The sequence below is a fragment of the Setaria italica genome, chromosome V (assembly GCF_000263155.2).
Source record: "Setaria italica strain Yugu1 chromosome V, Setaria_italica_v2.0, whole genome shotgun sequence".
NCBI classification, from domain to species: domain Eukaryota; kingdom Viridiplantae; phylum Streptophyta; class Magnoliopsida; order Poales; family Poaceae; genus Setaria; species Setaria italica.
This window is the reverse complement of record NC_028454.1, coordinates 12359000-12370137: the sequence shown is the minus strand read 5'-3', so window position 1 is coordinate 12370137 and position 11138 is coordinate 12359000. Positions and strand designations below refer to the sequence as shown.

The 11138-nt window shown below is 49.0% G+C and overlaps 1 protein-coding gene across 1 annotated transcript; it reads left to right on the top strand.

Annotated features, from left to right (window-relative positions):
* Positions 1-4724: 4724 nt before the first annotated feature.
* Positions 4725-6129, top strand: LOC101773266. Its single transcript, XM_004968482.2, has one exon. It carries the CDS (start codon positions 4951-4953, stop codon positions 5695-5697), a length of 747 nt encoding a protein of 248 aa, XP_004968539.1. The 5' UTR covers positions 4725-4950; the 3' UTR covers positions 5698-6129.
* Positions 6130-11138: the final 5009 nt, after the last annotated feature.

Below are 11138 nucleotides of genomic sequence, written 5' to 3'. Positions count from 1 at the left end.
GATTAATCATCAGGCACGCAGTGCTGATTGCGTCTGTTAATGCTCCAGCAACACCTTCTCGAGTCGTGTGGTAACAGGCCGGTCAGTTGCTGATCCGCCTAATAACTCAATCACAGCAGCTGCATGCTCCAGCTCGCTCCAGCATTCTTAGCAGTGAAGCTACCTGTTTCAGCATGCGCTCTTATGCTGCGTGCCTGTCCCCATGACACTTCTTTCTCGAGAAAAAGATGACGAAATCATAGACCGCTGCTTGGAGTTTTCCATGGAATGGCAAGCGTGGAAGGCAGCGGGTCCAAGGGAAATGGCGGCTCCATCCCGCTCTCTCTGCGCTGTTTCATGGCGCGGCCTTTTGGAAAGGGGCGCAGATGATAGTGGCTTACAGTTTGACAATTCAGGCCGGCCTTTCAATAATTGCAGCAGGGCTCTAGGGCGAGTACCCGGTCTCAGTTTGAGTTTCTTGCCAAAGCATGTGTGAATGTGACTAACCACCTGGTGATTGGTGAATTATGAAAGTGAAGGTCCTTAATTTGACAAAGATGTCAACTGCATAACTGTGATCCCAAAAACGGGAGAAAAGATCCGAGACTCAAGTCTTAGCTAGCCATTCCCTGATATGGGTTCAGCAGTTCAGGATGATCATTTGACTAATCTGTTCTTTTCTTCTTTTGCTGTTTTTTTCATAAAGAAAAAAAAATCATCAAGAGCTTTATTTCCTTGTTTCACTTAATCATTAGATTTTCAGAAGGTATACTTATATCAGTGCTTTATTTTAGTCTTTCAAAAGAAGGAAAATGGAGAAGCTTGTGTATCTATTGTGTACCAGCAAGCTGTGCTACACCGCACTGGCTATACCGGGTCATTAAAACAAACAGAAAGAAAGAGCACATCGAGGAAGGAAAAGCAAATGAGCCTGGTTTTGCAAGAGGACCCAAAGTGCGTAAAGTCCTAAACTAGGGTTGCTTTTGTTTGTGTCTTTGACGGAGCTGCTTTTTTTCTCTACTTCCCAGCATGCATGATGAGGGGACACATGTTGGGGGAGCACCAGCCCACTTGCCCACCAGGCCTGCTAACCCCGCATCACATCTAATTTCGTCACTAATATCTTCCAAATCTTTTGCTTCACGCCCAAAATTGGCACTTGCATTGACAAAAATGGATTATAGTTGGTTTGTTTATTAGAGATGAACTCAAAGTAGAGCGTACATACATTTTAATAGCTAATTAAGTTGATTAGGCTGGAGCTGATATTTGCTGCACCAAGTATATATGCTAAGAGAGGCTTGTTTGACTAAACATCTTAATTATATGCATTTGTGCAATCTTTTATAATCATAGTGTGTTTCTGTTATGTTCATGGAAATGTTATTGTTCTGCCATCATCTTGACAATGTTGAAGCCTGACATGATTAACAGGTTCGAAAAGGCACTCACGAGCCATGCATTCCTTAGCATCCACTCCAAAACAGTGGGCTCCCTAAATTAGCTAGAAAAAAGAGTCGGCAATGAATTCCCTAAACCACAAGAAGAAAAAGGAAGAAGAAACAGCAGGGACCAGAGTGCTAGTCCCCTTGCTCTTCGAGCTCCGAGCTTATGAGTGCGAGCTTTACCCAAAGCCCTATAGCTGTATGCAACTATATACTACAAGCCAAAGGAAAGAAGAACACGGCCAAAAGAAAACATATACAAATATTATTCCTCACTTGCATGCCAAGCAATTTATAAAATGAATAGTCTTTTATTTGCCTTTTTCTTTGGACACAGATGCAGAAGAAGAGAAGGGTGTACGTCTAGATCTTGTATTTGTTGTATTTTGTCTCTGCTTATGATATCATGTCGAAGCAGCAGTGTGTGTTTGTATTGTTCCTCTCTGAAAATTTTCCGAGGCAGCATGCGTGATGGTTTTCAGCAGAAAAATCAAAGGTCGCGTGCATGTTGCAGGGAAGCTACGTACGTGAAACCGGGTTCTGCCTGCAGAACGGCATGCCGCCTCCGGAACAGCCGATCGAACAGGGACGCGGCAACACGTCTCTCCGTCTTTCACGAACCAATTAAAGCTTCTTTCTGTTTAATTTGCCAGGTATATCGCTCATTTATACTTTTTTTTTCTCTCTCTCGTCATATCCCAGTTCCTTTTCCTCCTGAATTTCCTACCAAAAGTATTTAAACACAGGCACATGCATGGAAACTTCCGTATACATCTGCGTGTACGACATACATACATACTTTTCTACGACCCTAATAAAGCTGGGTCTTATCGGCTTATACAGTTGTTCACCACACTAATTTAATCCAAACTACTCCCTGCAGCATCCGTAGCAGGCACGATCGATCTTTCCTGATTCCTGCCTGACCAAAGAGATGCATGCACGGACCCTTTCTTACTTCTTTATATACATTTCTCTTCTTTTTTTTCAGAAGGACATTTTATTTCTCTGATGTGCTTGGAAATTAAAATCCTTTGATGGCATGGCATGGCATGTGTGTGAAACTGAAGTGTGATGGCGTATCCCGGTGGTAATTTCGCGGCGTATTAAAGCGCCTTTCCCCTAAATGTGCTGTTCCGAGCTGGTGCAGTGCCGTGGTGCGTGCTTTAGGTCTGTCGCTGTTCAGCCGCTTTTACTACTGGATCGATCGCTTGTGATTAATTTTTCTAATGCCTGTTCGGCCAGTTGATGACACTCGCTTCTCACCACTTGCATTTGGGGCGCCATTGTTTAACCTAGGTAGTTGAAGGAGCTAGTGCACCTTAGGGGTGTTTGATACCCCATGCTAAACTTTAGCACCTGTCATATCGGATGTTTGATACTAATTAGGAGTATAAAATATAGTCTAATTACAAAACTAATTATACAGATGGAGTCTAATTTGCGAGACGAATCTATTAATCCTAATTAGTTCATGATTTGATAATATGGTGCTACAGTAACCATTTGCTAATGGTGGATTAATTAGCCTTAATAGATTCGTCTCGCGAATTAGACTCCATCTGTACAATTAGTTTTGTAATTAGCTCCTCCTAATTAGCATCGGATGTAGCATCTGAACATCCGATGTGACCCTACTAAAGTTTAACACCTCGTATCAAACACACCTAATTTTCCTCTCCGGTATTCACGCACGGCATGCAGTTTTTCCCCCTCCACGCAGAGCAGCAGCAGCAGCTTTCAGCTGCTTTCTTCAGCATTTGACCCTGTGCGTGGCTAGCTGCGTGTCGAGTGCCTGATTGTGGGTTTGGCACTTGTTAATTCGCAGGCGCCTCATGCAAAATGTAATCAATCCAGCTTGCATTGGGTGACATGATCTAGCCACCTGCTACTGTGTTGTAGGTAAACTGTGCAGCAGGGATCGATGTCATTCGCCCTGGGCTGACAACACTGCGAAATTGAAGACTTGTTCTTAGTTTAAATCGCACGCACGCACGTATAGGTCTAGTTTATCCGGACGAGAGATACAGATCTACTCTATCCGTCTTAAAATTATTGTTCGTTTTGATTTTTCTAGAACATGCACATAGATATATATTATGTCTAAGTAAAAGTTATGTATCTAGAAAAGTCAAAACGAATAGTAATTTGGAACGGAGGAAGTAACTGCCATATAATTATACTATTTTATAAATGAAGCACATCGATCAAGCTGTTTTAATTGGATACTGAAGAAGGTTGTGTACCATACTGTGTAGAACACTCTAAAACGAAGATGAGGGCTTCCCTTGAAAAAAAAACATGAAGAAGATCACGAGCGCAATATGATGGAAACTCGGCACTATGCAAAACAACATGAAAGATTTTTTTTTTGCAAAGAGCTCGTTCAATATTTCACACAAAATTCTAGAGAATGAAGCTCGGCGCCATGCAAGTAAATGTGCGCAACGCATACGCGCATACATGGGCAACGGAAGGCCTTGCATTGTGTACGTAAAGTGGCAGCCGGCCGCTTCTGTTTGCATGCTGCAACTGCAAAGATGGTGGTCGAGCTTTGCAACTTGCAAAAGGCTGAGAACCCTAGGTGTAGTAGCACTAGTAGTATTATACCTACCGTCGTCTTTGGAAGCTTCTCCGAAGGCGACTTAATCGCTAGTTAACACTAATAACCTCTAGTCATCAGCAGCAGAGTAGAAAATAAAATGATTAAAAACCTCCTATTTCTAACGCTTTAAATCGATTTCCGTGTCACGTAAATAATTGCAACACCTAGCCATCTAGCTTCCTTTCCAAATGCTGCAAAATAAAGGCGCCTTTGGTTAGGTGGAGGACGCTTTCACGAGTGCAAATGCTAACACGACAAACAAAACACGAACTCGTGGAGATGATCGCGCGCCTCCGACGGCCACCACTTTCTTAGCCGCGAAGAAGAAGTGTCAGATGGCCGGCCGGCGGCCGGCCAACGGCGGTTCATTCAACGAGCTGCAGCGGCGGCGCGCGACGTAGCATGCTCCCAAGCCACGCAGTTTCCTCTGGCTTTAGCTTTACCGCACGCCGAAGCTCGGTCACTGGCACGTGGGCCCGCATGTCAGCCGCCGGCGCTTATTCGGAGCCCTCTCCTGCTCGGCTCGCTCATCATCAGCCTGTCATCACGCAGCTCACGCTCCACCCCCCCTTTTCCTTAATTCTTAAGTCCCGTCTGCCAGTGGGCCCCGCCCCGCCCCGCCCACCACCACACGCACTACCCCATCGCCCCCCGCCTTTAAATACCGGCCCGCCCTCCTCGTCCCATTCGTTCCATCCGCCTCCTAGCAAACCAACCCAGCTTTCCTTCCTTCCACTGCTCAGCGCTCAGCACCAATCACCTGCTCGATCTCTTTCTACAAAGCGAAAGCGAAGAGAGGGTCACGTGAGGAGATCGCTTGCTTGCTAGCTAGCTGATCCGTTGGTGAGCATTCCCCAGCCCGGCACCACGGATCTCGCCGTCGAGCCCGACAAGCGGATCCAGCCGTCCGGCGGCGGCGGCATGGAGCCCCCCGGGTTCGGGAAGCGCCTCATGAGCGTGCTCCGCGCCGTCTACCACATGCTGCGCCGGGGCCTCTGCCGCAAGCGCCTCATGATGGACCTCCACCTGCTGTTCGGCAGGGGCAAGCTCGCCGGCAAGGCGCTGCGCAACCTCGTCGCCGCCGCGCACCACCACCCGCACGCCGCCGCCCACCACCTGCAGGTAGCTTCCCGCGCGGGCGCCGGCGCCGGATCCGCGGCGGCGTCCTCGGCCTCCGCCGCGGACCTGCCGTTCGAGCCCAACCCAAGGGACGTGGAGTTCAGCTGCACCACCACGCCGTCCTACTCGTACGCGGGCCCCGGGCGCTCCCTGTTCCCGTTCAGCAGGATGATCCGCGGGCGCGGCGCCGGCGCCGCCTCCCGGGGCTGTGACGGGCTCGACTTCGCCCAGGTGGCGCGCGCGCTCGAGATGATGAGCGCCGCGGAGGACGCCGGGGCCGGGGCCGGCGCGGGCGGGGAGACGCCGCCGGCGCCCGTGGCTGCCGGGGCCACGCCGTCGCCCCTGCTGTCGCTCAGCCTCGGCCGCAGCCCCGCCGGGGCCCGCCAGCTGCGCGTCACCGACTCGCCGTTCCCCATCGAGCCGGAGGGCGTCGTCGACGAGCGCGCCAACTCCAACTTTGACGCCTTCATCAAGAAGTTCTACGAGAACCTCCGCCTGCAGGCGGCCAACGCCACGCCGGACAACCACGTCGGCTGCCGCCGTGGCTAGTCCCGCCCGCCGCGATCCATGCCGACGAGCGCGCGCGCCGCCGTGTGAGGGTGCATGGGCGGCGCGCGACTCCGTTCCGAGAGCCTGGGGATCGATCGAGCTAAAAAAATACGTGGCCACACGCCACACATAATAGTGTCAAAACGGCCGGCCGTTTCACTGTCATGCGGGTATCGAGTTTTACCACCTGCATGTGTAATTTTTTTTTCTTTTTTACTTTCCTCGTCCGTGATAATCGATCTCGATATATAGGGTCGGTCGGTGAGGAGACGAGATAAACAAGGGCTTGTTGTGGTTGCAGCTAATTAAGCCCGGACCTCCTGTGTATCTGTCTACTATCTGTCTGCGTATGCATATATGCGTATGAATATGATCGAGATGGAGTGGTAAATTTTGCACATTAATTTCAAGGAAAAAAGTGTACTTTTCATCTCTTAAGTATTGCAAAAGTGTGGCATCCATCCCTCATATTTTATTTGGGGCAAATCAGCCACTTAACTAATTAAACTGGTGCATTCATCATCCTCATCTTAGTTTAACAATGGTTTAGTGTCATATAACTGGTTTAGGTCACGTAATCATCTTAATTGTCTAATATTGAGTCAATCTCTATAATAGTTCGGGGTGTACGTGAATCGGTTCCGTTAATTTTTTCCGATAAAATTTTTATGGGGTAGCCAACTTAGAGGATTTGTTATTATTTTTTAGCTTTATATCTTCGACTCAGCATATTACATCACTAAGTAGTGATTAGCTAGATGATAACATGGCATAAACCGTCATTAAATTGTTGTTAAACTAAGGTGGTGTGATAAATGCACCGGTTTAGATAGTTAAGGAGTTGATTTGCACCAAATGAAACATGAGGGATGAATTTTACACTTTTGCAATAGTTGAAGGATGAAAAATACACTTTTTTCTAATTTCAATATAATGGACATATGTTACGGGTGAAGTGAAATGTGTGCATAATGTTGGTTTCTCTCTGTATATAATAATTAAACTTGATGTTTTTACTACTAGAAAAATGAGATCTCGTCCCAAGACTTAGTACCGGTCACTTTTGGACCCGGTACTAATGTTAACATTAGTACTGGATCTAAGTTTGGATCCCTGACAGGTTCTCTAGTACCGGGTGGAAGTTCCAACCAGTTGTCACTTTTCCTAGTAGTGTTTGTTTGCGGGACAGAACTGGTGTTTAATAGTTGTCTATATGATTTCAGCTATTGTGTTGTGTTGTACTGTCTATATGTGTGTTGTTTCTTAATTTGTTGGCCATGTGTGCAGTACGGAGATATCTTGGACAAGGATTCAGAAATCTTCTGATTAGATAGAGACAGGGTTAAGAATATACAACTTTTTTGGAATATAAGAAAACACTACCTTCCAGGCCAATAATAGGCCATATGAATTGAACACTTGTTTCTTTTCTTTTCTTTTTGCGGGCATTATTGAACACTTGTTTCTTTAGAGAACCAACCTTCTGTTTGGACTGACAAGTGACAAATTGAACTGCGAGCGTCAAAATTCGCAAGAGCACACGCTTCCACTAAATTGCAATTAATTGTCGCTCCCGTGTGGGTGACACGGGTGGGCGAACGCCGCCGCCACCTCCCACTCCCTCCCTCCTCCCTTCCCTTCGCCACGCCGCCGCTCGAGCCGGCTGCCGGAAGTCCGAGCAGCCCGCAATGACGGCGGTGGCGGGGCGGATTTTTTTCTCCTCCTTCGTATCCAGGCGGGAGTGGTCGCCTCGTTCATCGGAGGAGTGGCCCGCGGCGGCACCGGCGAGGGCGGTTGGATCTGGCGCACCAGCAGGTGCAGATTTGGTGTCCCCAAGGCCGGATCCGCCGTCGACGAGGGGCGACGGACCCCCAAGGCACGGGGGGCGATAGCTGGTGATGGGCCTAGCGGAAGTCTAGGTGACCGGCGCGGCTCACGGCGCTTTGGTCCCAGGCGCGGAGGTGAGGAGGCGATGGCCCGGTAGATCTGGGAGGCTGTGGTTTGGCGCACACGGCAGCTTGGGGCCGGTGGCAACGGCAGCCACGGATTCCCCTTTTCCCCACCTGCGTGGCACGGCAGCTCCTGTGTCTTCAAGGGACTGCGTGGTGTCGTGGCCGGGGTGGCCTATGCAAGGCATGCTAGTGACACCATGGAGGCGTGGCAGGGATGCCTAGTGCAGGGGCGCGCTGGCAGCACCGAGGTGGTGCTGCGGGTGTCATCGGGCCACCTCTCCTCGATTGAGGAGTTGCGGAAGCGGTGACGGGAGAGGGAGGTGGCTGGGCGTTGGTGGGGGCTCACGTGGCGTGGAGGAGGCTGCGCACGGTGAGGCACATGTGTAAGGTGGCGATGCCCCGTGGGGACGCTTGATGACGCGTGATGGTGAGGCGGTGCGACGGTGGCCGCGTGCGAGGAGAAGGGGTACGACGGCGTGGTGCGTGGAGGCGCGCCGCCACCGCCGCCTCGGATGGGATGCCGTGACTGTTGTCCGGGAGTGCTGAGCCATGAGCATGCAACGAGGGGTTGGGATGCTCCGGGCGAAATCCCTTGCCGGCGTTCTTGCTGGTGGAGATGATGGCGGCACCTTAGGGCGTCGTTCTCCCCATTGGGGGTGTCATGTCTGAGCCACAACCCTGTTGTATGGGGTCCTCTGGATGAAAACCCTGTCCGGATCCTGGACGAGCGACGGCAGCGCCATTAGCGTCGTGCCCTCCTTGGAGGCGTCGTCTCTAGAGGCCCATCTCGATTTGTGGCATTGCTGGTCCATTGGTCATGGGCAGCCGCAACTAGCGGCGGCAATTCCGTCGCGTGGCAAGATTGATGGGTGTTGCCGATGCCACGTGGAGGCGATCGCAGTTATGGTGGCGGTCAGGAGTTGTTGCATGGTTGTCATTTTGGCTGCTTGCAGCGGACTGCGGCGGCTGGCGTTGCTTGGCAACGGTCAGTGCAGCGTGGGACTGCATCTGAGGACGGCACTTGCGGTAATGGCATCGTGGGACAACTAAGCTTGCAGCGGATCGTGGCGGGTTGCTCAGCTTGGCTGGACTACCTGGTGCGGTATATCATCGGAAGACGGCGCAAGCAACTTCTCTGGCTTGTTGACATGGTGGTGGAGGTTTTTGTGCAGGTCAAGCAACGAGGCAAAGTCGACCTGCGGTGGTGGCCGTGTGGAGCGGGGCAACATCGCTCACCACTCTGATGGTGATAAAAGAAACGGATCCGTGATGTGGAGTACTATGGCGGACGTGGTGAGGCCCCCGCGCACGGTGTTTATTCGAGGTGACGAGAGCGAGGTGGAGTCCAACGGCGGATGTGGTGAGGTCCCCTGCACATTGTGTTATCATGGTGGCGACTGTGAGGCAGCGCGCGAGAGGTCCGGATTCGATGGTATCACTCTGTCAGGTGGAGTGTGGTGCTGCGGCACTACAGTGAAGGGTCCCTCATGGTGGTGGCCTTCTCGATGCGGTGCAGTCTGTTTCTATCAGTTTCCTATCGACACAAGGCCACGCTTGGAGGTTTTGACGAATACATGAGCGTGAATGTTGGTGGGTGCTGTCGTGGTGAGTGGAGTGGTGAGGCCATGTTGACGTCCCAATCAAATGGTCGGGTGTGGTGGTTTGGAGGTTAGACCCGCGTTGATGTCCCAATCCAACTGGGTGAGTTGGTTTTGTATTTCTTTTCTTTTCCTTTTCCTGCTTATGACCTCTCAGGGCTGTAGTCTTATATTTTTCTACTATATCAATGAAACACGCAATATCTTGTGCGGTTCTTTAAAAAAACCAACCTTTGGCCAAAAAATTTTATATATCAACAAATTTATGACACAATCTTTGATGTTGTTTCGTCAACTTAACTCGAACGCTCATGTTATTGCATCTTAATTTGTCTAGTTACATAATTGATCGTTGAATGTCTCGATTGAATATCTTTTGGTGCAGCGTTAGGTGCTACAGTAAGATCACATCATTCACGTATGGTATATGTGACTTGTTCCCTGCTGGCCCAGTTTTAGGTACGTTCACATATGCAAAATGGTGTGGGTAAAATAAAGCTGGATAGGAGTATATCTACGCTGCCAATTTGCCACCATGGAAATGTTTGTATTTGGGTGGATAGGAGTATATCTACGCTGTCAATTTGCCATCGTGGAAACGTTTATATTTGAGTGGACACGTAAGCAAGAAGGCAAGGGCAATGCTAAGGGCTCCTTTGATAGGACTTCTCAAAGGGGTACAACTTCAAAGCGGCTCCACCACCAAACTGAGAAGAAACCACAAAACGGCTTACACTGAAGCTGAGGAGAAGCCATAAGAAAGTGACTTCACCAGCTTCTCCTCCCTCTCCAAGTATTAATTGACCATAAAATTACACATATTGTCCTTGAGAAGCCATTTTACCAAATGTTCAGCTCTACTAGAAAAGTGACTCCACCAGAGTAGCCAGAGCCGTTTTGCAAACGGGGCCTAAGTTTAAGTGTCATCTGTAACTAACTCGTGATGCTAGTTGCTGACACGTCATGGGCCAACACATCATCATACACGACTACTAGTAGTGGTTATATTGGCGGAGGGATATATATAGTGTGATGCGGGAGATCCCATATCGCATGATTTCATCGATGCTTGTACATCCGGACTGAATGTCTTGTTAAGAAACTAGATAATTTTAGTACTAATTTAATCCATAAAAATACTACCAAAATTGTGACATCAAATATGCACAAGTGTTTGGGTGATCTAAGCTTGAGGAACATGTAGACAGTACTAATCAGTGCTGAAATTAGAAGATGAAGGGTAACAGTAGCATACCCAGTGTCATTCATAGTTTCTGTTGATGTAGTTGTTCCTCTTGATGCAATAGATGTCGTCCAATGAGCAGTCGCGTCTCTTCTGGACACTCCCCAAAAGCCTGATGGCCGCCCTTTACCCGAAGCAGATGAACTCGTAGACAGTTCAGTTTCGGAGGCCTGCTCTCCCTACTCCTGTGCTTGCAAGACAAGAACAGGGACGGAGAAATTTGATGTGGCAGCGAACTCGAACTCTCTGTGTTCTGAATGTTGAAGGAGTTCTCCTCTTATTCTCACAGGCAGAAACTGAACGGAGGAGTTAGGAAGTAACTCTCGTAACCCCCGCAGACACCTGCTTAAACTCTAGAAACTCCTCTCCATTATAAGCCACTAGAATTAATTGCTTTGCAAAAATTATTATTTTTCACGTTATTATTAAGTTCGGAGGTCAAACATTTCAGTCAAATTTCCCCATGTGGTACTAAACCAGGATAGTACACACAATATTTAATACCGGCCTTAGAATTATTTGATTTAATTAGATAAATATTGGGCTTGGCCCGCATTAAATCCAACAATCTCCAGCAAATTCTAAGGCACGTGTTAAACAATCTTAAATTCACAGTTCTTTGATATATCAGGGTTTTGATGGAGACTG